General features: G+C 58.1%; 1 protein-coding gene across 1 annotated transcript; it reads left to right on the top strand.

Annotated features, from left to right (window-relative positions):
- Positions 1–258: 258 nt before the first annotated feature.
- FAH (fumarylacetoacetate hydrolase) lies at positions 259–26,416 on the top strand. The gene is made up of 14 exons (XM_025437690.3): positions 259–449; positions 3,394–3,504; positions 4,533–4,654; positions 5,118–5,167; positions 6,471–6,561; positions 9,254–9,351; positions 9,458–9,510; positions 12,043–12,142; positions 12,822–12,952; positions 13,764–13,839; positions 15,575–15,621; positions 17,635–17,736; positions 18,464–18,581; positions 26,176–26,416. Exons 1-14 carry the CDS (start codon positions 369–371, stop codon positions 26,253–26,255), a joined length of 1,260 nt encoding a protein of 419 aa, XP_025293475.3. The 5' UTR covers positions 259–368; the 3' UTR covers positions 26,256–26,416.
- Positions 26,417–27,950: the final 1,534 nt, after the last annotated feature.

Below are 27,950 nucleotides of genomic sequence, written 5' to 3'. Positions count from 1 at the left end.
TGGCGGGGCGGAGCTGGGGGAGGAGCCGGGGGGCCCGGGGGGGCGTGGAGCTCCGGGGGGGGGGCCGTGGGGTGGCGGGGCGGAGCCGGGGGGGCAGGATGCGTAGCCCCTGGGGTAGGAGCCGGGGGGGGGATCGGGGGACGAGTGAAGCCTCGGGTGGGGGGCCCGTGGGGTGGCGGGGCGGAGCCGGGGCGGAGCCGGGGGCGGACCTCAGGGGCGGGGCCGGCCTGGAGCCGCGGGGTCGCGGGGCCGGGTCGCGGGGCGGGGCCGCAGGGGACGCGGCCCGGAGGTCTGCGGTGGCAGCACGCGGGGCGCGGTCCTGCCTGGCCCAGTGGCGCGCAGCCGGGCCCTGCTCCTCGCTGGCCAGCATGTCCTTCGTCGCGGTGGCCGAGGATTCGGACTTCCCCATCCACAACCTGCCCTACGGCGTCTTCTCCACCCCAGGCAACGTGAGCTGCTCCGCTTGGCCTCTGGGCGGGGCGGGGCGGGGGGTGCCCCCTCCGCTGGGACCCCCGCCCGAGCCCTGCAGCCTGTGGCCGGGGCCTGACCACGCAGGACGCCGGCCCGTGGTTCCCCTGCTGGACGCGGCCCGCGGGCCCCCGGGGTCACTGGGGGGCTGCGGTTTCCCTACTGGACCTGCCCCCCCCAGCCCTCTGCCATGCGCCCTGTGGTCACGGGGGCGGGGGGCAGGGGTAGGTGAGATGGGGGTGGAGGGAGGCTTTGGCACTATCTCTTGAGGAGCCTCTGGTGCTGGGTGTCTGTGGGTCTGAATCTGGCCTGGTAACTTTCTAGATGTGCACATGATGTGCGTGTTTGTGTGGGATTAGATGGGAAATTAGAATCCACAAGTGTCCCTCCCAGGCAAGCAGAGCAAGAACGATTATTGCTACCGAGGAGTTGAAGCACCTGTTCTCACTGCTTACTCCGAGTTACTGGGGTTTGTTTTCAACCCCCAAACCACCATGTGGTGGCTGCTTGTTCCTCCTGCAGGTTATTATACCCTATCCCTAGGACCCAGGAAATGTTAGGGACCTCAACATTTTTAGTAGCTTAGTAAAGGGATGAGCACCTTTGCTGGCCACCTGGCTGGAAGAAATCAAGCGAATTTGCCTCCAGCTAGAATTCTTTCAGCTTACAGGGTGGGCCCCCTGGCCTTCCCTTGCTGACCAGAAGAAGCCCTTTGGACAGAAAGGAGTTCTCCCTTAGTAAGTATGGCCTGATTGGTAGAAAGAAATCTTTGAAAACTGGAGGCTTATCGACAAATATGTAAGAAGATCCCTGGGTGGGGACAGCAGATTCCCTTGGATTTATTCATGGTATTTTTTGCTTCCAACCCTAAAGGTAACCTCTGGATTCAGCTCTGTAAGCCCTAGATCCCCAGAATCTGCTTACGGTGTTCAGGAAATATTTACTAAATGAAGCTGCTGGCAGTCAGCCCCTTTCCCCTTGGTGGACCTTTGACACCATGTGGCCGGCCTTCTGTGGGCCTGCCTGCAGCAAATGCCCTGGTCTGCTAGAGCCAATGTGTGCTTTCACAATGGCCAGGACTGAGCAAACATTGCAAGGATGTGGAAAGTTAACACTGTTCCCTGGTAGGACGGGAATACAATGAGGCAGGTTAACCCTTGACCTGTGTTAGTCAACCACACTTTCTGTCCACCACCCTCCCACTTTGCCCTCAGCGGGATGTCCTCACCTTTACCCGGGGGCACAGAAAGCTGGTGACTTGCTCTGACTTGCCTTCTCAAGGACTCGGGAGTGAATGCCCTTTGGAGGGGGGCTGGTGGCCTTTGGACCTCGGGCTCCTGCTGTTGCCATGTTAGAATGTGCAGGGACAGCCACCAAGGAGGCCTGGGGGACAGGCCCCTTCCCATGGCCCTCTGAAAAGCGCACTGCCCCACTGGCATTCCAGAAGGCTCAGCATGTTCACAGGGAGTAGGGGTCTCATCTGAAGCGGTCCCTGCCCTCAGTGGATGTTCCAGGGTTGTGGCTGCCTCTCGGGGCTGGTCTGGCTGCCAGGGCACAGCCTCCCCTCCTCTGCCCCAGTGGCCAGCTCTTCATAATTTGGGTGGAACAGTAGTGCATTAATGTAGTCATTACCTCGTTCATACTCTTACACAGGGAATGGTTAAGAACCCCAACTTGGGCCAGACTCTGGGGGATGGGGGCTGGAGATCAAAGACACACGAGACCCCCCTCCCTCCATCTCGGAAGTACTCATAGAGTGGTAGAATGTAGGAGGCTTTCTCTGTGAGGACAGGAGCAGTGGCTTCGGAGATAGGACACTGTGGTCATCTGCAGCTGATGGCCAAGTTGTTAGAGTCCCGGGGCCTGATGTACATGGGGAGGTATCCACCTCCTATCAGCCTGCTGAAATGAGCAGCCACGGGGAGAAGGCCAGCCTGTTACCCACATCTAGGCTCTGGAGCTGAAAGGGTTATGCTGGTCCCTTGGGAGAGGTGGCATCTCGGCTCAGGACAGGGCTCCCGGAGGTCAGGTCTACAGACATGCTCTCTGGTTCCTTGTTGACCAGAAAAGCTCAGTGTCATGGAACAAAGGCCAGACCTTGCCAAATACTTGAGACACCTTCATAGTCTGGGCTGAAGCTGGGATTTTATGTTGTGGGAAGGCACTTCCCTGCATGTTCCAAGCAGCTTGGCTGCATGCTCCCTGGTGACCTGAGCCCTCCGCTGTTTGAGCCACAGCCCCTGGTCTTCACACTGGGCCTGGGGCGCTCTCTGTTCTGCCATGCACAGAAATTCCCCCAGGAAGGCCTACAGTAGTCCTGGGAAATAATCCAGCTGCTTGGTGAGGTAGGGAGCTCCTCACCAGCAGAAGCATGTAAGCAGTAGCTGAGGAGCTTCTCTGGGGATGTTGCCTCGATATGGGGCTTGGACTAGGCCACTTGCATCTTCCCCTCTCCAGGGGATTTATCTCCCATTCAGTGAACATGGGTTTTTTCTTGTCCGAGAAATAGATAGGGTTCCAGGGACACCTGGGTAGCTCAGTGGTTGAGCATCTGCCTTTGGCTCAGGTCGTGATCCCGGGATCCTGGGATCAAGTCCTGCATCGTGCTCCCCAGAGGGAGCCTGCTTCTCCCTCTCCTTCTGCCTATGTCTCTGTCAGTCTGTCACGAGTAAATAAATAAAATCTTTAAAAAAAAAAAAAAAGAGGGTTCCAGATTCTGCCGGGGCAGAGATCACTGGGGTGATCTTGGTTCACTGGGAGACAGAGGGAGCTGGGTTCCGGGGCTCAGGATGCAGTTCCTTAATCCCTCTCCTTAGAGGACCATCAAAGGGAGACCATGGGCTCTTAACTAGACAGATCTTTTGGGTGAAGAACCAAGCCTGGCCAAGGCTCTCCTCCCTGTTGACTGTTCTATCTCCCTCCCAGCCAAGACAGAGGATTGGCGTAGCCATTGGGGACCAGATCCTGGACCTCAGTGTCATTAAGCACCTCTTCACTGGGCCCATCCTCTCCAAACACCAGGATGTGTTCAATCAGGTAGGACACTGGGATGGCAGGTCCTGGATCTCAGGGGCATTTGTTGCACATGCCACCAGGATGAAGCTCTTTCCCTTCTGTTCCAGATAAGAGATAGTGCCTCTGGAGGTCTCAGAAATATTACCTGGGTCAGGCTGGGTTGTTTTGGGACAGGCTGGCAGCCCACAGCCTGGGGACAGCTCCCATGGGTTCCTAGGTGGGAAGGATGTCTGTTTCTACAGTGCCGGGCCCTTCCCAGGGGTCTCTGGATGAGGCTTTCCAATAATTGCTATACATTCCCCCACCGAGCTGAGTGGGTGCTGGCCCTCGGGGTCTGTAGACACAGCCAGGGAGGAGCGGACGGCTCGCATGCACAGAAGCCTTCCGTGTTCCCAGCAGGTGGGAGGAGTCAGCCTGAGGTCCACGTCCCTGTGGGGTGGACGAGACTCTATGGCCCCATCAATGGTCAGGGGCTTTGATGCACGCCTCCCGCTCCATGGCTCAGGAGGGAGGATGGTGTTTGTTCCGCACCTCCTGTGTGCCAAGTTTCAAGCACGTCTCTCATCCCATCCTCACAACGACCCTCTGGCATAGGAATCGGATCCTCGTTACTTGGTTGGGATCTCCTCTGAAATAAGCTGCGATTCTCCATGTCACACGGCTACAAGTATTAGAGCCCTCAGAATGCACACTGCTCCTTTTGTCACACCTCCATGGCTGAGAAACCTCATGAGGCCAGTGGAGGGGTCCATGTGGACTAGTTCCCTGCAGATGGAGTGTGTGCTTCCGTGGCAGGAATGCAGCCCCCCTCAGCTGCACCCCAGGCCAGGTGGTCACCGGGCTTTGCCCCAGATAGTGACTCCCGGGCTTTGCTGTTCGTGTGCAAACCCACAAGGTTGGGGGGGGGCAGGGGATGATCCCTTTCCCCAGTTCCAGGGGCAGCTGGGGAAGCTAAGTACAAGAGTCCTGAGAGTGGGGGACCCTGAAGGTGACCGGCCTCTCTTCCTGGGCTTTTCTGTGTGTGATCTGCTCTCTCTGTTCCGGGGTAGCCAGCTCTCAACAGCTTCATGGGCCTGGGCCAGGCCGCCTGGAAGGAAGCAAGAGCATTCTTGCAGAACTTGCTGTCCACTAGCCATGCCAGGCTCCGAGACGACACGGAGCTTCGGAGACGGTGAGGGGCCTGCGGATGTCGGTGGGCGGGGGGAGGGAACGGTGGGGTGGTCAGGTTGACAGCCTCTGCCTTGTCCAGCCCCTGCGGGCAGGTGTTGGTGGCAGGGCTCTGGGCCGACTGGGACAACCCAGTGTGCCTGGACTGGAGGGTCCTAGCCGGGTCCAGCCCCCTGCCCATTCCCTTCTTCATCAGTATGTTCCACATCTGCATCTGGTTTCTGGAGAAGAAATAATGTGGCTCATTTTCTAGAGGGGAAAATAGGAGGCGTCGTGGCTCTTGTGGGCGGATGCCCTCCCTAGGGTGGGCTGTTGCAGCCGAGCCCTGGTCCTAGGCCAGTCTGGGGGTGCTGGCCACAGGCTCTGAGCAGGATTCCAGGGCTGGTTTGGGCTGAGCGTGCAGTGAGTGTCCAGAGCAGGGACTCCACTTCGTGCTTGACCTTGAAGCCCCCGGCTCTGTGTTGCAGTGCGTTCACCGATCAGGCTTCTGCTGTGATGCACCTGCCGGCTATCATAGGTGAGTGTGGTCCCTGTCCCCAGAGCAGCTCAATGGAGCAGTTCAGTGGGCCCAGACGGCTGGCCGGATGCTGCAGGCCTTGCTGCCTGTTGGCGGGAAGGTGGGGGAGGTGGGGGGGGGGGGGACGACGGCACGGGGAAGACTTCTGGGCTTTACCCCTGTCCCCTTCACTGACCCAGGCCTATCTGGAAAGCCAGAGCCCTTGCCGGGTGGCTGCTACCTGCCAAGATTTGCAGATGGCCACTGGCTCCCTTGGCAGCAACTCACTCTGTCCCAGGAGGCCACAGGTAGTGCTCCCAGCTCATCCAAGAGTCTGAGTCCCACAGACAAGAGTCTGAGAGCCACAGCGTGAGCCCTCCGCAGGGAGTCTGATGGAAGTTTCAACCAGCAAGTTGCAAATGTGCCAAGTCCCTTAGCTGAAACAGAGGAGGCCCTCCACCTTGGTCTCCCAGCCCTCGGGCCCACCCACTGGGTTTGTCTGGGCATCTGTGTTCTGGAAGCTTCCAGAACCCTGGGCTGCAGGGCCCTGGCAGACCTTGTGTTGGGTCTGCCCTGAATCCTAGCACTGTCCCAGGAGGCCTTCCTGGTGGAGAATGCCCTTCCAGAGGACAGGTACATGAATCACAACTTACCCCATCCTCAGGTCGGAGGGTTAGAGCAGCTGAAGCGCACAGAGCACAGAGCTAGGTCACGCTGCATGTGGTCAGAGTCCTGACATCCCTTGGTAGCTACTGCTCCTCCTCCCTCTCCCCCTGCTCCCCTCCTCCCTCTCCCCCTGCTCCCCTTCCCTCTCCTCCTCCTCCCCCTCTTCTCTGTTGTCCTCTTCTCCCTCTTCCTCTTACCCTCCTCTTCCTCCTGGACCAGTCCTGCCAGAGAGATTGGAGGGGAAGAGGCTTCCAAATATTTCCAGGATTTGGACTCAGACAGTGGAGGCGAGAACCCGTGCAGGTGGCAGACGGTGCTCAAGCAAAGGCGTGGGGAGCAGAGCCCTGGGTTGTGGGTGGTGACGTGAGAAGCCCAGGAAGGGGTGGAGTGGCCATTGTCTATCTCAGGCTGTCTTGGCTCCTTGTTCCTTGTTTCTCGGAGGAGAGCTCTAAGAACAGATTGTGAATGAGGTTCCCTCAGTGCTGCATTTCTAGCAGAACCTTGGACGGCACTGTTGGGGTGCGCTCACGGGGTGGGGCTGAAGGGAAGCCTGCACTCCTGCCTCCTCCTCCTGACCTGGCTGGTCCCGGGCTCTGAGACGGTCTGTCCGTGTCCTGGGCTACTGGCCACCGCCGGGATCTCTGTGTCTCCTCTGCAGGTGACTACACGGACTTCTATTCCTCCCGGCAGCATGCCACCAACGTCGGGATCATGTTCCGGGGCAAGGAGAATGCACTGATGCCAAATTGGTATGTCTATTTCCAGCAGCGCATTTCCCAGGAGCTATATAGTCCTGCTCATGGTAAAGAGATTGGAGAGGGGACCCCATGCCTGTGATGCCACTACTTCTGGACACAGAGGGTCCACCCCTCAGCCCCTTGGCTCCTCAGCCCCTCAGCCCCTTTGTCTAGAGAACGCCAGCTGGAGATCCATCCCCGGGGGCGTAGGTCCTCCTAGGCTCCTTCATTCGGGAGCCCTGTGTTATTACTCTACTGACATGCCTTCTTCATACCTGGAACTTTGCGATGCCCGAAAATCATCAAGCATGCCCACATTCTTTATCCCTCAAAGTGTAGCCAGCCCACCCCTCAAAGTGTAGCCAACCCACAGCCTGAGCCGTGTTTGTTTGTGTGATCCACACACTAGCTGGTGGGGTCTCCAGAGCTGTGGTTGTTAGCCCCATTTCATGGGAGGGGAAACAGGCTGAGAAGGGTTGACCTGCCAGAGGACAGACAGGCCCAGAGGTGTCTCCTAACTCCAGATCAAGGCCACGCCCCGCAGGGAGCACAGGGCCCAGATCCTTGCCCCTTTGGTCCATGTTGCTCTCTGGATGTGGCGTGTACTGAGAGCGTGGTGGCAGGTGTGCACCCCAGGCCGGTCCTACCAACCACGGTAGGCAGGAAGCTGTGTGTCAAAGTCCAGATGGGGAAGGAGATAGTGAAGCAACCAGACCAAGGTGGCAGGGCAAGGTGGGTGGGCCTGGGAGTGCAGGTGCTTGGAGAGAGCGGACCCTGGTCCCGTGCAGGCTCCGGGCCGAGTAGGGGAGGCAGGCGTTGCTGTCTGCAGGTGCGAACAAAGGGGCTCCTCTCGGGACGTTTGCTGTGAGGGGGCCAACGGAGGTGCCTTTTTCACCCTGCAGATATCCTTTAGTATAAGGGGTGTGTGCGTCTGGTGATGAAGCCACGCTCTCCCTCCCTGCGCCCACCTCTGAGTCCCTTCTCCCAGGGCGGAGCGCTTGTCTGCTTCCGATATTCTTTCACCCGCATCCAGGCCTTCTCTCTGCCTGCTTTTCTATGCAATCCCTGCCCTCTTATTAATCTGAAAGAATGTTTTATGTGTGGTAGAAATGAACCCTTTGCTGTCACGCACGGTAAATATTTTCTCCCAGTGCAGTGTCTCACTTTCTTAATACAGAAACTCAACACTTTTATAAAGTCAAACACATCATTTTTTTTTTTTTAATGACATTTGCTTTCATGTCATCCTGAGGCTTTTTCCTGCCCGAGAGTTTGGGGATAGTCTCTGTGCTTTGCTCCTAGCGCTTACTGTCACGTGACTCTGTGCAGCTTTAGATATGTGCCCCACCTTGGGACTCCCCACTATGTAGGGTGGGACGTACAGGTTCGTATTTGCTCCTGGACTGCCATAAGGCTGCTCTAATCCAGTGGCAGAAATTTATGGAGGCTGCAGGTGACCCCGGGCCTGACCTGTCACTGGATTTAGGGCCCCCCTGGGTGATCCAGGATGACCTCATCTCAAGACCTTTTTCCATAAGGTCTTTTCTGGGGGACCTACCATCAGGTCTGACTTGTGCAGACATTTATTGTCTGTTTGTCACCTTATGATGCTGTCACCTATGCTTGGGGCCCAGATTGTTGGGTCATCCATTCCCACCGCGCTGTGCTATTTTATTTTTATTTTTTAAAGATTTTATTTATTTATTCATGAGACACAGAAAGAGAGAGGGGCAGAAAGAGACACAGGCAGAGGGAGAAGCAGGCTCCATGCAGGGAGCCCAATGTGGGACTCGATCCCGGGCCTCCAGGATCACGCCCTGGGCTGAAAGCAGACGCTCAACTGCTGAGCCACCCCGGCGCCCCAGCACTGTGCTATTTTAAATCACATTATCGTGCATTTTGATATTGGGGTGCACTTTCCTATTTGACTTCCTCTGCCGCTCTTCTGTCCTGGAGACAGAGCTCTTGGCATTGTTCCTGCAGACCTGCAGCTCCTGTGTTCTGAACCTCATGGGCCAGGCCAGGGTCCCAGGATGGCGGGGAGGGAGACCTCGGAGCAAGCAGCAGGGCTTTGCCATCCGACAGGCCCGGGTGACCCAGGCCGAGCCCTGGATGCTGCTTTCCGTGAGCCAGGCTGAGTTTGCAGGGTGCTGGCCACTGGCACCTGCAGCTCAGGGTGTGGGTGCTGCCAGCTGGCTCTGAGCGCCGTGTGTGCACGGCAGCTGTTAACGTGCCCATGTCCGGTGGTGCTGGCGCTGGAGACCAGGATGGAAGAACCATGGGTGAGTGTCGGCTTCTGTGGCCCTGAGGACACTCACTACCATCCACCTCCAGAACTTGCTCATGTCGCACAGCTGAAGCTCCCCAGGCCCCCTGCTCTGGCTCTAGGAACCACCCCTCTCTTTGATTGTGGAACTGTCTGGGTCTCTGAGACAGGCCAGCGTGGTGTCATTAAGGCTCACCCGCCGTGTGGTGTGGGCTGGCATTTTCCCCCCGGGTTCATGCTTGCTGGGTGGTCACTGTCCACGGCATGTGCCAGCCTCACTTTGCTTATCCATGTGTCTGTGGGATACACACTTCGGAATACCTTTTGGTTTTGAACCATGCGTATACATGTGGGCTCCCTTTTTTGTTTTTAATTTTTTAAATGGAGATTTATTTTGCATCGTGTAACTGTTGGACGTCCCTCCGCCTTCTGTCTCAGGCTGCACTTGCCAGTGGGCTACCATGGCCGTGCCTCCTCTGTCGTGGTGTCCGGCACTCCGATTCGCAGGCCCATGGGACAGATGAGCCCCGATGACTGTAAGTGACCCCGGCGCCCAGGCCTCCCTGGTCCCTGCTCTGTGCACCCATGCGGCCAGTTCTGTGGCCTGGCGCCCACCACAGCCTCTCTCCTGGTCTCTTCCAGCTAAGCCTCCTGTCTATGGTGCCTGCAAGCTCTTGGACATGGAGCTAGAAATGGTAAGCTGGGTCTTGGTCCCTGTGCGGGTGTCTGGAGCAGCAGCACCTCCGAGAGGGTGGCCGTGGTGGGGGGAGACGGTCCATCCTTACACGGGCTCCCTGTTTGGGAACTTGCTGAACGTTCACCAGGGGCCTTGTGGACAGAGCTCGCAGGGGTCATGTGTGGACTTGCACCAAGTCCCCAGCACGTGTGCTCCCTGCCGGACTGTACAAGGCCCTGCTCCACCTTCTTGTTCCAGCTCACACTGTGAACAAGTATTATTTGCACTATTTAAAGCCACATTATTTTGCACCTTTGTGCTTTTTTGGGGAGATTTTTAAAAAATATTTTATTTATTCATGAGAGACACAGAGAGGAGAGAGGCAGAGACACAGGCAGAGGGAGAAGCAGGCTCCATGCAGGGAGCCCAATGCAGGACTCTATCCTGGGTCTCCAGGATCAGGCCCTGGGCTGAAGGTGGCGCTAAACCGCTGAGCCACCCAGGGCTGCCTCCATGGGGGGATGTTTTCAGTTTCAGTTACCCCTTGAGTGCTGTACTGTCATCATCTGGTGTTCGTGGGCACGAGGCAGTGGTGATGCGCCCCTCAGAGAAGATGCAGGTGGTGGATGGCCTGCATTGGACAGGACAGAGCTGGTGCTTGTGCCTTTGTGTCCGCACGTCAACAGTAGATGTTGGACAGGGTGCCTTTAACCCAGCACATCCAGAACCAGGTCACGTATTGGTTGGTGACGCAGGCCTGGTATCTTCCATAGCACTGATGGTGTGCAGCTGGATGTTCTTTATCGATAGACTGTAAGTAGCAGTAATCGACGCTGTAGCCCTGCTGCCACCATGGCCCATGCAACCTCAGAACCGTGGCTGTTCCAGGGCTGCAGAGTATTTTAAATTAAGCTTTTTATTTTGAGATAACTGTAGAGTGATGTGCAGTTGTGAGGAATAACATGGAGAGATCCCGAATGCCCTCCACACAGTCTCCCTCCAGGGTAGCATCCCCCGTGGCGGTACCTGCCATAGCCTCAGCCCTGGGACGCTGGCACTCGTCATCAGTTCCGTCACCCCGAGGACCCCCTCATGCTGCAGGGCTGGGCATTGTATGGGGGATGCTGAACTTAGGGCAGCCCCCAAGGCAAGAGGACAGTGATGGGAGGGAGGAGCTGAGTGGATGGAGGACTCTGATTCCTGGGGCAGTGACATTAAGCTCTGCTGGGTGGCCAGAGGGTTCGCAGTGGAGCCGGGCCCTGGGGGTTGGGGGGGGGGAAGCGTAGGCAGACAGGTGGCGGGTGGCTTCCCACGATCAGCACCTGTGGTTTTAGGTGATGTCTCTTGGTGGCAGGTGGAGGAGAAAGGGTTGTGGGGCCATCTGAGCTCCGCTCCTGCCACGTGGTTTCCTGGGCTTCCGTCCTGAGGCAGGAATGTGTGCACACTTCCAAACAGCCAGCCCTCTGCCTCCCCACAGTGAGGGTGCCACGCAGACCTGGGGAGGTCAGCCAGTCCAGAGGCCCTGCAGCCGGGCAGGTGCCCACCCTCCCCTTGGGGTGGGCAGCAAGCTGGGAAAAGCCAGAAAATCCGTGTGTGGAGAGATGTGGGGTGGGGAGCAGATGACCCGTCCTGGATGGTGATAAGATTCCAGATAAATTGGTGCCCTTGGGTTTTTTTTTTTTTAATATCTTGATTAAAAAATATTTGCAGTGTTTATTTTTTTTTAAAGATTTTATTTACTCATTCATGAGAGACACAGAGAAAGAGAGAGGCAGAGACACAGGCAGAGGGAGAAGCAGGCTCCATGCAGGGAGCCAGACGTAGGACTTGATCCAGGGTCTCCAGGATCAGGCCCTGGGCTGAAGGCGGTGCCAAACTGCTGAGCCCCCCGGGCTGCCCTATTTGCAGTGTTTAAACACTGTCAGAGAACAAATCAAACTGTGAGTCAGGTTTTGCGAATGTCACAACTGATTGTGTATGTCTGATGACTGTTTTGCCAACTTCTTCCTCCAACGATGACTCGGAATTCTGCTGGTGCCTGAGCGCTGTGTTGCTGATGTTTCTCTGCAGAGGGGGCGGAGGGAAGGGGGTGTGGAGGTGTGGAGGTGCCCAGGTGCCCCCACAGAGGCAGACTTTAGATTTTTCACGACACGAGTACACAGCCAGATAGTTCTGTCTTCTATAAGCCTCGTGTAGCTGTGAGATCTTGAAATGCAGCATGTGTGTGTGCAGGGGTGTGTGTGCATGGGTGCAGGGGTACAGGGGAAAGGCAGGGTGGACTGGGGCTCGCTGAGGGAGGGAGTGGAGCCAGCACGCAGTCCAGGGCTGTCAGGAGGCCAGGTGTGCTGGCCCTGTGCTGCTCACCACTCTCCGGAGGTGACCATCTGTCTGCTTGAGTGCAGTTCATGATTTAGAACTTCGAGTGGGTTCGTAGCCTGGTTGGGACCCTGGGACCCAGGTGGCAGTCCTGGTCCCTGTCCTGGGTCAGCAAATGCCTGACCTTTGCCCCCCCGGAAGCCACCGAATTCTAATCAACTTTACCCCACACCAGGCTTTCTTTGTAGGCCCTGGGAACAAGTTTGGAGAGCCGATCCCCATTTCCAGGGCCCATGAGCACATTTTTGGAATGGTCCTCATGAACGACTGGAGCGGTAATTATTGGGGTGTGGGCGTGCTGAGGTCGGGCTCACTGTGCACACTGCCGTGGGTGGAACCCGGGTGCTGGGGACACAGTCACAGAAGCCACGGGTGGTCTCCGCGTCCGGTGCTGGTCAGAGGCTGGGGTTTCACGCAGACTTGTCAGCTCGGAGCTCCTGGGCCAGTTACCTCCCCTCTCTGATCTCTGGGTTTCTCATAAGGTCAGCAGGGGCAAAGCAGACATCACAGCTAACATTTGTGAGCCCTTGTGTGCGGGGCCCCGTGCCGAACCCCTCCAAGGGGTGGCGACGTCACCTTCCCGGGCGAGGAACTGAGGCACAGGGAAATTGCACTCCGTTGCTGAGCTTAGATTACAAACTGAAGCAGTCCCATGTCCAAGTGGCTGAGTCCTGGGACATCTGTGCCCCCCAACCGGGGGAGGATGAGCCTCTAGCCCCTCCTGGGGGGAATGCCTGCCTGCCCTTTGGTCATCCTTTTTGCTGTGACCTGGCACAGTGACCTCAAAGGAACTCTGTCCTTGGCACTGAATGCTGTTGCACGCGGCCCCGGGCGGGGTGGCCAGGCCAGAGCTCCTTGCAGGACAGGACGGTGGAGGTGGGGGTGGGGTGGGGGATGGAGCCCTGGGGAAAGGCCGGGCGTCCTCTGTAAGCCCTGCCCGGCCGTCTCTTGCAGCTCGGGACATTCAGAAGTGGGAGTATGTCCCCCTGGGGCCGTTCCTCGGGAAGAGTTTTGGCACCACCATCTCCCCGTGGGTGGTGCCCATGGATGCCCTCATGCCCTTTGTGGTGCCCAACCCGGAGCAGGTAAGCATACTCTCGGCGCCTGCTGGCCCACCAGGCATCCGTGCTGTCTGACCTGGGGGAGGGCTCTGTGCCCCCCACATGCCCCTGTACCGGGGAGCCGGCTGGCAGGAAAAGAAGGGGTCCTGGCCAGTACCTCCACCTTGCACAACCTCCCCGTCCTGAGTTGTGTCCTGTGTGGTGGCACCCCCTGGGCCCCGATTGGCGGAATGCAGTCTGGAGCCAGGCCATGGAGGTCCTGGCCCCCACCCGGCGGATGGGCCAGCATCCAGAGCGTGACCTTTCCCACCTGGTCCCGTGGCAGCCCCTGCTCTTCCCCTGTCCTCCCCCTGCCTCCCGTGTCTCCCCAGGCCTGCAGTGCTCTCATCCTTTACCGATGTCCTCACCGCCTGTTACTTATTTGTTGTTTTCCATAAAAGCAGTTTCTGTTTTTAAACTCAATATATTTAGAAAAGGAAGCTTTGTTTCTTTTACTTCATATTCTTACCGGTGTCACTAGCCTCCAAGTTAATCATAAAAAGAAAAACATACCTGTTAAAATCACCCCAGATTACTCAAGTCTTGGCTTCAGGTAGCCCTGCCAGGGGCTGCCGTGGGGACCTGTGGCCGGGCCGTGGGGCTGCCTCCACCCGGTCCCCATTGGCTGCTGCTTCCCCCACGCTCTGCTCGCTGGCTCTCCGGGGTGTCTCTGATCTGACCTCTGCACCCTTGAGCTGTGGGTGCTCCGGCCCCACGTCTCTCCCTGTGCCTGGGGAGCAGGTTCCAGGCCAGAGCCCTCTGCCAGTGGCCCCACTGCTGTGCTCTGCCCTCACAGGACCCCAAGCCCCTGCCGTATCTCCGCCACAGCCAGCCCTACACGTTCGACATCAACCTCTCTGTCACCCTGAAAGGTACTGTCGTGGAGTGGAGGGCATGCCCAGGCCTGGGGGAGGGGCACATGTGGCCCAACACCGTTGCCCCAATTGCTCCTGAGTTCCTGGGGATGGGGGGCAGTGAGAGGGTGTCACTCACTGTTGCCTGGAGCCACGGGGAGATCTTGCACAGGGAAGAGAGGGGACGGGATGCCCTTTGCTCCTGAGGACGCCAGGCGGAGCTCGCAAGACATTGTGGCCTGTCACTGCACTTTCCACTCTCAGGGCCAGAATGTGTGGAGTCTGGGTGGGGCCTCCCCCGTCTGCCTGAACTTCCGTGCCAGCTCCCCGGACACAGTCTGCCCAGCCTGCACTCACACACACCGACCCCTTGCTCCTGCGCCCCATGTTCTGTCTGGGGCCTGTTGGAAAGCCTGGCTCTGCTCCGGGGCCGCACACCTGGGCCCCCACGCCCCACGCAGGGTCAGCCCTGAGAGCCTGGCAGACGAGGCCCCGTCCCCTGGAGGCTCTTCAGCTCGGCTCCATTGATGGTCTGCTAGAGCATTAGTGTAAAGAGCCCGGCCCTGCAGGCGGTGGCTGGGGCCTGGCTCACAGCTGCTCGGCTCTGGGCTCTGGGCAAGCGGCTGGCCCGTCTGTGCACCAGGTTGTCATCTGTACAATGGGACAGTAATGGCCCTGACTTGACTCCGTGGTGGTGAGGGTTAACGAGATGGATTCACATGAAGGTCTAGAGCAGACCAGTACCTAGGAAGAGCATGGTGGTGTTCCCATTCCTGGGGCCCTGGCTCTTGCTGCCTGTTCCAGCGTCCCCACCCTTCACAGAGGTGGTCCTCCTGCAGAAGGGTTCAGAGCTGTCACCTTGGGGGTGGGACGCTACCAGGGGACGGGGCTTCAGAGCTGTCATGGTGCCCCCTGGACATCTGTGGTGGCCCAGTCCTTCCATGTTACACTGTGGCAAAATGAGGCTCAGAGAGGAAAACAGGTTCACCTCGAGTCTTTTAGGGGGCTCCTGGCCAGGCTGAGAGGAGCACCCAGTGTCGTTGGATCTGGGCTAGTCTCCTCCTGTGCACAGACCCTCTTTGGGGCCCATTTGTGTCTCAGGTTCCTCTGCCTGCCTGGAGACATACAGAGGTATGTCCTGTCAGGGAAGGGGAGAGAGTATCAAGAAGATGCGGTGTCCAGAGTTGTAGAAAGACCTAGAAGGGGAGCATGGAGTGCAGGGAGGGCTTCCAAGACCCCCTCTGCACCGCAGTCCTGAATATGCAGTTCTGACAGCCCTTTTTGGGATCCGGGTGATGGGTGTGGGCAGGAGGAGGCTAGAGGGCCGACCTTGTGTGGGGCTGAGGAGCACACCTGCTCTGTGCAGCTGTTGGAGGGACGCCAGGGCCCCGTGCCCTGGGGGAGTAAAGGGCTGTCGCGGTGTGAGCACTGTTGAGAAGCGAACAGCAGTGGCCTATGCCCTACCTGTAGTAGCTGTTCAGTTAATGCTGCTGCAGTGAATCACAAAGCAGGACGCTGCACATCTGGGGGGTGGCTTATAGGTGTCAACATGTGCACGTCTCCCGGTCATCACTTCTGGGCAGGAGGAGCTGTGAGCTCACCGTTCTGTGGGTTCCGTACGTGAAATGCTTTTGGACGAGTGCAAGCCTCAGCCACCAAACCCATTACCTAAGTGCCCCCCACCCTCCCCACCCCCCCGTCCTTGATGAATGGAGCGAAGTCCCTTTGTCAATGCTGCTTGTGTTTCCGACAGGAGAAGGAATGAGCCAGGCAGCGACCATATGCAAGTCCAATTTTAAGGTAAGCGTGGAAGTTGGGCAGGCTGCTTCTTGGAAGCTTGGGAGACGGAGGGCTGTCTGGGAAGGAACGGGAGGTTTGCACTGATGTGGGGACATGGGGGTGGGCCCATGCCTGGGCCTGGAGTTTCTGTGGCCCTGTTCCTTTCTAAAGAGGTGATGAGGCCACAGGGATTCCTTCAGATGCAGAGACGTGACCAGTGGTTTCCTTGGGGAAACGATAGATGTTCCTATAAGGCTCCAGTCTCCTGCTGCTTCTGTCCTGGCAGGGGCTGGATTGGTCCCAGTGATTTATCTGTGTTTGAACTGAGCTTGTAATTGAAGCATCCCACACACGGAGGAAAATGCATAAATTATAAGTGTCCAGCTCAATTGTTTTTCCCAAATCCACGTTCTTATGTGGCCAATACCTGGGTCGGGGAATGGGAGATTTGCAGGGCATCAGCTGTCCATCTCTGTCCCTGTCCAGGGACAGTGTCACCACCCCTCCTCCCAACCTGAGATGCCATGCATTAAATTGGTCTGTTCTTCTGTTTTATGGAAACAGAATCATACAGCGTGTGTGCTGTTCCCCGCGGCTTTGGCTCTCACATCGTAGCTATGTTGCCGTTTGTAGTGGCATTTCTTTATTGCCTCTAGATGTCCCACCACTGGTTCTCCCAGTCCACTCTTTTTTAAAGATTTTATTTATTTATCTGAGACAGAGAGAGAGAGCACACAAGCAGGGAGGAAGGTCAGAGGAGGAGGGAGAAGCAGGCTCCCTGCTGAGCAAGGACCTGCCCCCGCGCCCCCGCCAACCCCCTGCCAACATGGGACTCGATCCCAGGACCCTGAGATCATGACCTGAGCCAAGGGCAGACACTTCACCCACTGAGCCCCCAGGTGCCCCCTAGTCCATTCTTGATGGACACACAGGTTGTTTCCATGGGGGGCGAGGATAGACTCCCTAGAAACAACCCAGAACACGTCCTTTGGGACACACGGGCACTTTTCACTGGGTGTGTATCCGTACAGTCGCCAATCACAGAGCACATCTATCTGCGTACTCCACCCACAAGGACTTCCAGGTAGCTTCCTGAGGGGCCCTGCCGGCCTGGGGGGCACCCCAGCAGCACGTCAGCGTCCCTGCTGCCTGGCTGCTCCATGTCCTGGCCGGCGCGGCTGCTGTGTGCCTTCCCCTGCTGCTCGGAGGGTGGTGGTTTCCACGTGCGCCTCCCTGACGGCAATGCTGCTGGGCACCTTCCCACGTGTTTACTGGGTACACGAGCATACCCTCGATCAGTGTAGCTCTGTTTCCTGTCTCCCTTCAAGCTGGACACTGTCTGGGCTCCTTAAGCTAAGAAATCAGGGGCCTCCTCGAAGGGGCCTGTTTCTGAGTTTTCCTGCACCTGGACGTGCAGCTGCAGGAGCAGCAGGTCTAAGACGTGGGTTTGCACTGCATCTGAGCGTCTGGGGGGCCACGGTCCTTGTTCCTCTTCCCCTGGTGGAGCTCACCTTCTGCTCCTTCACTCCTGGGCCTGCCTGGACATCCTGTTTGCATCGTTCAGTGGGTGGCCCTATCTGCTTGAAGGCCTGGGAGCTGGAATGGGTGGGGACTGGGCGGGGGGGAGGATGCAAGTGTGCTCTTGGCCCACGAGGAGCCTCTGCTGTGATGAGGTCCTAAAGCCTGCCAACTCAGCACCCAAGGGTAGTCCCAGGGCAGCATGTGAGTGTGGACACCTGAGCAGGTTGTAGGCTGAGCATCTGGGCAGGGAGAAGGTCTGCCTTCCTGGAGAAGGCGGGTTAGGGATGCCTGAAGGAGCAGAGGAGCTGAGGCCGTAGCCAGTGCACAGCCGGGAGGGAGGGGAGGACCCTGGGTGACCCCAGGAGGACAGCTTGTGGTTGCCATGGGCGATGGGGGCAAGCTGGTGGGGAGAGCACCTGGGGACGCTGTCTGTCCCGAGTGGCTGTGGGAGCTGCTAGCCTGGGGGCTGGGGTCAGTCACCTTGCCTGTCCCCCTCTATGTCTCTGCCCTCAGTACATGTACTGGACGATGCTCCAGCAGCTGACCCATCACACCGTCAATGGCTGCAACCTTCGGCCAGGGGACCTGTTGGCTTCTGGAACCATCAGCGGGCCGGTGAGTGTCTGGTTGCCTTGGGCACTGCCCATGTAGCCAGCCACCCCCACCCCCAACACACACAGACCTAAAGGCCCTCAGCTGGTCGTCCACAAGGGACCTCCCACCCAGGGTGGATGTATCCTAGGACTCTGACCCACAAGGATGCATGCGGGGCTTCCCTTCCAGGTCCAGACCTAAAGACACTGTCAGAATGGGAGGCCACATTTGTCTGTATAGAGGACAGAGTGACGTGTGTGGGGGGGAATCAGGGAGTGGCCACGGAGCCTGGCTGTCACTGGCTCTTGTTGGGCAGCCCCCAGAATGAGGTGGCGCCACTGCTGTGCCCCCCCATGCCACCATAAGCCCATGGTAGGGTCACAGAACCTTAGGGGCTGGTGGCTTTGGGGTGGTGTGTGTACCAGCACCTCCTGCAAGGTCCTGACCGCAGCCTCTTGGTGGATGGGAAATCTCTTCCCAGTGGAAGGGTGTCTGGCATGGCACCATCTGGGTACACTGCAGCCCCCAGGGCTGGCGGGGGCCCGGGAACATGGTTCCACACTCCCCAAGTCCCGAATAAAGCAAGCAGGGCACCATGCCGAGGTCCCACCAAGGCAGGGTCTTTGAGGGGCATGGCACCCTGTCCCTGCCCAGGGCTCCTAGGCTTTGCTAAGCATCCAGTCTGCGGCTGCCACACTCACCAACATGTGAATACACGCGAGGCTTTCTTCCCTTTCCTGTGCTGAAGGAGCCAGAGAGCTTCGGCTCCATGCTAGAGCTGTCGTGGAGGGGAACGAAGGCCATCGAGCTGGGGAACGGACAGACCAGGAGGTTTCTGCTGGATGGAGATGAAGTCGTCATAACAGGTGAGGGCAGCCAGGCCTCGCGGGCTCCGTCCCGCTCCTTCTGTTATGACCGCGTGGCGCTCCGGGCTGGCCGAGAAGCCATCTGTCCAGCTCGTCCCCGCGCTGGCATTCCCAGGCCCGTGTCTGCGCCTCGTGACCTTCCCCCCGGCCTTGGCCACCAGGGACTCTGAACCGGACCAGAGAGCCCACGGGAGTCCCGCTGTGTCTCCCTTCTGAGCGAAACTGTAAAGTGACCGCAGAAGTTCTGGGCTTTGCAGTGTGGAGGCCCGAGTCCTCTGACCCGGCCGAGCCAGTGACAGGTGTCCCAGCAGCTTGTTCTCAGGGGGTGAGGGCACCCCTCCTCTCCGGGGGCCATTCTGGCTCCTATATGGTGTGACTCGGGGGGAAGGCCCCGTGATGGCCAGCAGCGCCCTCTTCACAGTCAGACCCAAGTCGGCCCCAGAGCCCCCTGGCTGTGTGACCTTCACCAAGCTGTCGAGCTCTCTGAGACTCCAGTTCCTCATTTTTAAAATGGAGTCAGTGATACAGAACTGACCCTCATGTGGCTGTGAGGATGAGGGGAGCCGGCTTACCCCTCCATGCCAGCACACCTGCTGGGAGTCCCACTGTGGGGTCCCAGTCGTGAACGGGACAAATGCACTGTCTGGTCTTCGGGAGTGCCTGGCAGGGTTCAACTGCTTGCCTGGGGTCTTGCCGCCCGCAGGTGCTGAAACCGAGGTCCCCGCCCACGTGGCTTATGCTGGGACCCTGACTCCTAACCCCTCTGATGGGGTGACAGACTGTTTTCCCTGTCGTCATTGTGGATTTTTCCAGACACACATTTTAGAATGCAATGCACACCTGCCCCAGCCCTCCATGCCCGTACTCTACGTCTGCTCTCGGCCTGCTGACCCACACGCCACTCCTGAGTGTCATATTGCCACCCTGTTTTCCTGGCCCCGTCTTGGTGCTGCTGACAGTTTACTCTGTGGGCTGGCACCTCGGCCCCATTCCACTCTCACAGCCTGCTGACATCCTTCTAAAGCGTCACGCCACCTCTGCAGCTGCCTGCCCCATGACACCACCCCTCCGTGCCTGGACTGCCAGCTTGTGCCAGGCCCCTGTGGTCCATCCTGCGCAGGGCACCTGGAGGATGCCCTTCAGGGCTGTGTTCCCGTCCCTCTGCTGCTCCAGGTTGCCTCCTGGCTCCCTATGGCCTCTTGCGTCTAATGCGCACCTGCTGCTCCTCTGATTCTGCTCCACCCGCTGAGCCCCATCTAACACCTGCATGCCTTTGACTTACATCTTGCTCAGCCCACACCAGGTCCCCTTTGGTCACTCAGGTAGACTCAGTCGGTGACAGCAGCAGCCTATCTAAAACACCGAATTCGGGTTCATCGTACGCACATCTGTTCCCTAGCTCAGCTTCCTCGGGCTGCCGTAGCAAATGGCCACAAACTTGCTGGCTTAAAACAACAGAAACTTATTCTCTCCCAGTTCTGAGGGGCAGAAGTCTGAACCGCAAGGGTTGGCTCTAGGGGAGGACCCGTTCTGGCCTCTGCCACTGGCTAGTCAGTCGCCTGGCAGCCATCACCCAGCCTGCTCGGCCGTCCTCATGCAGATTTGTCCCAGCTGTCTGTCTCTGTCATGCACTCACGGTGGCATTTAGGGCCCGCCCGGGTCATCTCCACATCTAAGATCCCTAATTTAACTCACACCTGCAAAAACTGCTCTGTTGGAAAACCGTCACGATCCCAGGGCCAAGGGCCTGAGGTCTTTGGGGTCATTGTGCAGCCGATTGCACGGTGCTTACAGGGCAGGCTCCAGGCCCTGCACGTCTCTGCAGGCTGACTGTGTGCCAGCCACACAGTAGGACTTGTGCGGTGGTTGGTTGATGAGGTGAAGTGGAGCTGGTAGAGAAGAGGCAGGCGGAGCTCAGGCTGCAGCACAGGGTACCCCAAATGGTCGGGAAGTACCCACTGCCCTTGCTGGTCCCACAGCCCTGTCACAGCCTAATTCCAGTTTCCCTGAGTTTATTGAGAACCTGTCAGGGACCAACCATGTTATAGCACATATGCCTCCCTGACTCTGTCCTACATTCACAGGAACCCTTGGGCAAGGAATTGTTACCCTGATTTACAGAGCAAAGAGCTTGGGTTACCTGCTGGGATCACACTCGGGGAGAGCTGGGGTACAGCTCAGGTCTTCTTCGTGGCCATGGTCCTCTCCGTGGTCGTTGTCCTTTCCATGGTCATGATTCTCTCTATGGGCATGGTCCTCTCAGTGGCCTTGGTCTTCTTTGTGTCTGCAGTCCTCTCCATGGCCATGATCTTTTCAGTGGCCATGGTCCTCTCAGTGGCCATGATCCTCTCCATGGCCGTGGTCTTTTCAATGGCCCTGGTTCTGTCCATGGCCATGGTTCTCTCTGTGGCTATGGTCCTCAGTGGCCATGGTCCTCTCTGTGGCTTAGTCATCTTTGTGGTCACAGTCCTCTCTATGGCCATGATCCTCTTTGTGGCCATGGTCCTCTCAGTGGCCCTGGTCTTCTTCGTGGCTGCAGTTCTCTCCATGGCCATGATCCTCTCTGTGGCTGTGGTCCTCTCAATGACCCTGGTCCTGTCTGTGGCCATGGTTCTCCCTCTGGCTATGGTCCTCAGTGGCCATGGTCCTCTCTGTGGCCCTGGTCTTCTTTGTAGCCACAGTCCTCTCCATTGCCGTGGTCCTCTCAGTGGCCATGATCCTCTCCTTGGCCATGGTCCTCTCTGTGGCCTTGGTCTTCTTTGTGATCACAGTCCTCTCCGTGGCCATGATCCTCTCTATGGCCGTTGTCCTCTCAATGGCCCTGGTCTTCTTCGTGGCTGCAGTTCTCTCCATGGCCATGTTCCTCTCTGGCCGTGGTCCTCTCTGGAGCCCTGGTCCTCTCTGGAGCCAGTCTTATTTCCAGGGTTCCTGTGATGCTCGCCGACCCTGCTGCAGACCCTCAGCCTGCCTTCAGTGCTGGAGCATTGAGCCCCGAAGCATATTCTGAAGTTCTGTCTGGGGAGGGAGATGGGAAGGGAGAGGAGAGAATTCTGGCTTCAGCTCTCTGTCCCTGTCCTGGGCCCCCTATCCCTCCAAGCTGTTTCAGGCGAGCAGTGGTCCAGGCTGGGGCAGAGGAGCCTGGTGCTCAGGCCGCTCCTGTGACCATGGCATCTGAGCCACCCACGGTGGGAGAAGGATGCGAGAGGCCATGAGGGCCGCTTACTGGTGGTCATGCGTGCCTTGCTCATGACGGAGTTATGGAGGCAGAGACACTCGGGAAAGGCAGTTCCTTGGTCTGCAGCAGCGAATGTTGGCAAGAGAGGAGGGACTTGGGAACAGGTTCATGGAATCTCTGGAACCAGGACGGGGAGTTAGGCCATGGGAGAGGTGTGGGTTGCATGTTAATAGAGAGATAAAGAAAAGAGACTTTCATGGAACTGCAGGGAGTGGGTGCAGGGGAGACCCCACTGTAGGCTCTGGCAGGAGGGAGTGCATGCATGTGGTGTGGGCAGTAGGACCTGGGTTCACCTGCCACCACCTGCAGGGCACCTGGCCCTGCTGCGCTGACTCCGGCTGGGAGCCACTCTGCATCCCTGTGGCCTGGTCCCCGCTCAAGCTGATGCCGCTCAGATGCCACCTTGTCATCTCCCAGCTCTGCCCTCACGGGGACTGCCCCCACATCCGTCTCTTACCCTCAGGAACGTGACGGGGCGCTCAGAGGTCCTGATGGCGCCGACACGGCAGCACATTCTGTCGGCCAGACATTTCTAGGTGCTTTACCTGTCACACACTTCCCCACGGGGCAGGGGCCCTGCTCATACCCACATTTCAGATGCAGCAACCATGGCCCAGGAAGATTCATGTCTCCCCACAGTCACATAGACAGTAAAAGGTGGAGCAGGATTTGACCCCAGGTGGCTGTGCTGCGGGGGTCCATGCTCTTAACCATCATGTCACCTTGTCCTTCTGTGACACAGCGTGACCCTCATTTCCAAGTCCCCCAACCACGCAGTGCTCAGCAGGAGAGGAGGCAGGTAAACCCTCAGCTCCACCAAGACTCTGAGCACTTGGATGCCGCCCATCCATCCCCAGGCCTGCCGTCTCTGCCCATCTGGCGTTCAGCCCGGGACCTGGAGGAGGTGTCTGCTCTGCAGACATTCGCGCAGCTCCCCGCGTGGACGTTTCTCACCCTCTGTCTGGTGGTTGACGGGTTGGTAGTTGTGCTCAGGGGTGGCTTTTTCCTTGGCATCCACAGTTATTTGTGTGGTTTTTTTGTTTTGTTTTGTTTTAAGATTTTATTTATTCATGAGAGAGAGAGAGAGAGAGAGAGGCAGAGACAGGCAGAGGGAGAAGCAGGCTCCATGCAGGGAGCCCGACATGGGACTCGATCCCGGGTCTCCAGGATCCCACCCTGGGCTGAAGGCAGCGCTAAACCGCTGAGCCACCTGGGCTGGCCCGGGATCCATAGTTATTTGGCAATGGTACTCAAACATCTCTCCGTGTGTTCCCCGAGGCTGCCCCCACCCCCAACCACCACGCAGGCGCCTTCGGGCAGGTCTATCCACCTGCTTTCCATCCCAACGTGGCTGCTTCGTTGGCCCGCTCTGGGGTCCCTGTGCAAGGCTGACGGGAGCGACAGGGCATGGACGCAGCAGCCCTCTTGTCCGGGATCCTAGACGGTGGCCCGGGTGGCTGTGCGAGGGGTCTCAACCCCGTCAGGGGAGCCACATGACTCCTGTGGAGCCCTGAGAGTCAGGATGGGTCTCTTTTTTCTCCGCTCTTGCTCGCTGGCTCCCTGACACTTGTGAGCCCTGCCAGTGGCGTCTATTCTTGTGCTCTCACCTTGGCCAACATTTTGGGCAGAGAGGCCTCCTATGCTCAGTGCCAAGTGCAGGTGCTGGTGCACGTGGGTCCTCTGCGCGGCCTGCCCTCTGGCCGTATCCCAAGGCTCCTCACCCTCCGTGTCTCCTGCCACCGCCCCCCCCCACCCCCTCCAGCCCCATCTTCTTTAGGAGTTTTGTTTCCTTCTGTTGTTGATGTAGACTCTTCCCTGGTATTTATATTTCTTGGGCCATTTCCACAGGAATAAGAGAAGGAGAAAGTTAATGTGGAATCAGAGCTCCATCCCGAGCCAGAAGCTATTTAGCAGTAATCTTTACATAAGATGCAAAGGTCCGTGATGAGCACAACAGCAGCACGATGGTTTGATGGTTTACTGTGCACTTACCATGTGCCAGGAACCGTGCGCATCATTTTACACACATCACCACATTGAATTCCCCCAATGCTGTTCTGATTTACAGAAAAGCCCTTGGCGGCCCCGCGGGGTTAAGTACTTGGACCAGAACCATGGTTAGCAGGTGGAATGCCCCTGACTGCTTGGGATGCAAAGCCCAACACCTTCACCTCCCCACGAATGCAAGCCTCCCCCATCTGCTTTCCCCAATCAATTCCTTAGTTTGGTTTAGTGGTGTAACATGCTTGGGACTCCCCGAAGCTCTGGTGGCAGAGAGACCTCTGGTTTCCAGCCTGGCTCTGCCACTTGGGGCTGGTCCCGGGTCCCTGGGGTTCCTCTGAAAAGGGAGGCGCTGACAGGAGTGGCATTCCAGGAAGCTGGGCAGCTGGGCTGCAGCTGTGGATTCGCATTTGCGTGGGTGGGATGGAGTTGGGGGGTGGGCAGAGGGTCAGGAAGGGCCAGTGAGGTCAGGATGCAGGGCTCATACTCCAAAGAAGGGGGGTATGTTTCACCGTCCACTTCTATAATTGGTGGGAGGTGGGGGGCTGACCCTGCCCTCTTGGGTCCCTCTGTCCCTGCGGGGATACACCTGCCCCCAGCTGCTTCTCTCTAGACCTGGAACCAGCATCATGGGGTCTTGGGAAGGCTCTGGGGTCGCTCCCCATGGGTTGCAGCTGCTTTCATCCCCTGGACAGCTCTGCCCCTCAGGGGACATTTGGCAACGTCCGCAGAGAATCTTGGTTGGTGGCCATGCACGGTGAGCCCTCACTAGTGGGTGACACCCGGCCCAAGATGTCACTAGCGCTGGGGATGAGAAGTGCCATCTAGGCCACCTGCTGTACCAGCCATGACATGGGGAGGATGTGGCCAGCCTCACCTATGGGGTGGCCGGTCGGGAAATGAAATGATGGGATCGTGGATCTGTGTCCAGGAAGCAGGCTGTGCGTTAGTGGGACTGGTAGCTGTCCTGCTCCAGGGCCGGGGGCCCGTGATGGACTGAGCGTTGGGGTTGGGGCCGGGGCCAGGGGAGGAGGCTGGCGGGTCAGTGTTTGCGGAGAGGAAGGCCCTTTAAAGATGCTCCTGTTCTGACTTAGTCGCTTCGACACATTTCCTGGTGGACTTTTGTGTCCTGGTGTCCACATGGGGCAGCAGAGGGCCCAGCCCCGGATTCTGTAGCAGGTGGGGGACGGGGGAGTCTGGTGGTGTTTTTCTGTACCTCAGGGTCACGAGCAGCCCTGCAGGAGCCCTCAGTCACCAGAGCCAGCGCTGCCCCCTCCCATCCCCAGCTCTGGCTTCCGCGGCCCGGGACCTGGGGGGTCTGGGGAGTCTGACACTCACAACTCTGGGCGTTTCCATCCGCCCAGGCTCTCTCTGAACTGTAGCTGGAATGTGTCACCGTCTGGCCTGAAAGTCCCCAGTGGACCCTGGGGGGCTCCAGGATGAGATTCAAGCTCCACACCACGGCTCATCAGAGCTCCTGTAACCAGGCTCTTGGCCCCACGGCAGCTTCAGGCAGCACCTGCCTCTGGCCTGGGCCTCCATTCCTGTGCGGTGCCGGTCACCTGGTGCCCTTCTGGTGAACTCCTACCCACCCTTCAAATCCCAGCTCAGGGCTCCTCCCTTCCCCCTCTGAGCTCCTCCACGCTGGCCTCTCCGGAGCGCGCGCGGCCCCTCTAGCCGGGTCTGGACAGGCCCCGCCAGACCCTCCCCTGGTCCTTCCCCCACTTCTGTGGAGGTGGCATCGGGGTGCTGAGGTTCACGTGTGTTGAACATCTACTCTGTGATGTGCATCATGCTGGCGGCCCCAACGGAAGGCTTGCTGTTGCCGTTTGCAGACGTGGGGCTAGGCTTAGGTCACCACTTCCCGTGGCCACTGCCACAGGCGCCAGCTCTATCCAGGCAATGACGGGCTCCTGTCCTGTTTCCTGCACGTGAGCTCAGCCCCACGCCGTGGGTACTGTCCCCAGAGCCACTTCACAGAGGAGGAGACAGGGTTCTGCGGAGACCCACGGCCAGCAGGTGGAGCGGCCAGGTTTGGGAGTCCAGCCATGTGGCCTCGGCCAATTAGTAGGCCTGGCCTTTGAACCCAAGCCCACTCGGGGAGGGTGACCCCCGTCTGGAAAGCCACGGAGCCAGTGCTTCGGAGGGGCCTGGGCGGCAGAGCGTGCCTGGAGCTCCTCGTGGTCCTCCGTGGCTCTGCTTGGCCTCCGCTCGGCCTCCGCTTGGCCTCTGGGGAGAGTGATTCTTCTGTTTGAAATATGTGCCATCGTTTCCGCCTAGGGCCCAGCCACAGGCCGCCTGGGTGGTGTCCAGTGTGCCCGGCAGCCTCGTGGCTCACCCTGTCCTTCTCTGCCCCAGGACACTGCCAGGGGGACGGGTACCGTGTCGGCTTCGGCCAGTGTGCTGGGAAAGTGCTGCCTGCCCTCCCGCCAGCGTGAGGTCGTCGGCGGTCCCGGACATCAGGAGCTCCGCGCCCCCCGCCTGCGGCATCAGCAGCCTCAGCGGCCTCTCTGTGGCTGTGGGCCTGGCTCTTCGTTAGTGGTAAATAAATCCACGGTGCTCGGCGTCCACGTGCTGAGCCCTGTGCTGTCGTGTGTGATGTCCACTTGTGTTCTTGGTTTGACCCAGAGGGTCAAGGCGCATCCCACTTCCTTGAGAGACATTCTTGTGTTTCCTCATTGTTATTAGTGATGCTCATCAGGCATCCTTCCCATCAGACATCCCGGACCTCTCAGTGTTCGCTGGGGGGTGGAAAGAGAGTGGACCTACATTGGCCAGGGTCCTCAGAGAGACAGATATTCCTTATTTTAAGGAGTTGGTTCATGTGGCTGTGGGGCTGCCGGGTCCAAATTTGCAGGATGGGCCAGTGGGCTGGAGATGCAGGGAAGAGTTACAGGTTGAGTTTGAAGGTACTCTGCTGCGGAATTCCCTCCTCCTCAGGCAAGATCAGGCCTAGTTCTCTTAAGGCCTTCAGATGATTAGATGAGGCCCACCCCCATTATGGAAGATAATCTACTTTAGTCAAAGTTCACTTACTTAAATATTAATCTCTTTTTTATTTTTTTATTTTTATTTTTCATTTTTTTTAAGATTATTTATTTATTCATAGAGAGACAGAGAGAAAGAGAGGCAGAGACACAGGCAGAGGGAGAAGCAGGCACCATGCAGAGAGCCTGATGTGGGACTCGATCCAGGGTCTCCAGAATCACGCCTGGGGCTGCAGGTGGCGCTAAACCGCTGCGCCACTGGGGCTGCCCCTAATCTCTTTTTTTAAAAAAGATTTTATTTATTCGTGAGAGACAGAGAGAGAGAAGCAGAGACACAGGCAGCGGGAGAAGCAGGCTCCGTGCAGGGAGTCTGACATGGGACTCAATCCCGGATCTCCAGGATCAGGCTCTGGGCTGAGGGTGGTGCTAAACTGCTGAGCCACCTGGGCTGCCCAAATATTAATCTCATCTGAAAAATGCCTCCACAGAAACCTCTAGACTAATGTTGGACCAAACATATGGGTATCATAGCCCAGCCAAGCGGATACATAAAATCATCCCAGCATCCCACACATCCAGTATTCCTTGTGGCTGCCTCATGGGGGTACACGAGGTGCAGACTTGGTCCACAGGCTCTGTGGCCATCTCAGCACATTGGGAACCTCGGGTGGAGCCGCCAGGATGTGGACACACACACCAGAACTGTGAGAGGGCAGAAAGGGGGCTAGGGGCTAGCATTGCTTCCCCTGTAAGCCCACGAGAATCCAGAGGGTGCACTCCACGCCCTCTCCTCCACCCTATCCATGGCAGACAGGCAGCCCCAGTCCCAGCCTAGTCCCTGGTTCCCACGGTGGCTTTTCCTGAGCCTGATGGACCTCACACCAGAGCCCGGGAGGATGATGATGATGCCATTCACTGAATCCCTAAAGCTTTATCGAGCGCCCCCTCTGTGCCAAGCACCGTTCTGGGCACAGGAGATGCAGCGGAGCACAGAACAGCCCCACCTCTGCCCTGTGGTGTTTATATCGCAGGAGGAAGGAGACAGACGATAAGCAAAGGGATGAGGAAGAGATAGTGTATAAGGTAGCGATGACTTCATAAGCAGGCTGCTCAGAGAAGGCTCGATGTCATCCTCAGTGCTTTCCT

This window comes from Canis lupus, chromosome 3, assembly GCF_003254725.2.
Source record: "Canis lupus dingo isolate Sandy chromosome 3, ASM325472v2, whole genome shotgun sequence".
NCBI lineage: Eukaryota > Metazoa > Chordata > Mammalia > Carnivora > Canidae > Canis > Canis lupus.
The sequence above is the reverse complement of the archived record's forward strand: the minus strand, read 5'-3'. Positions and strand labels throughout refer to the sequence as shown.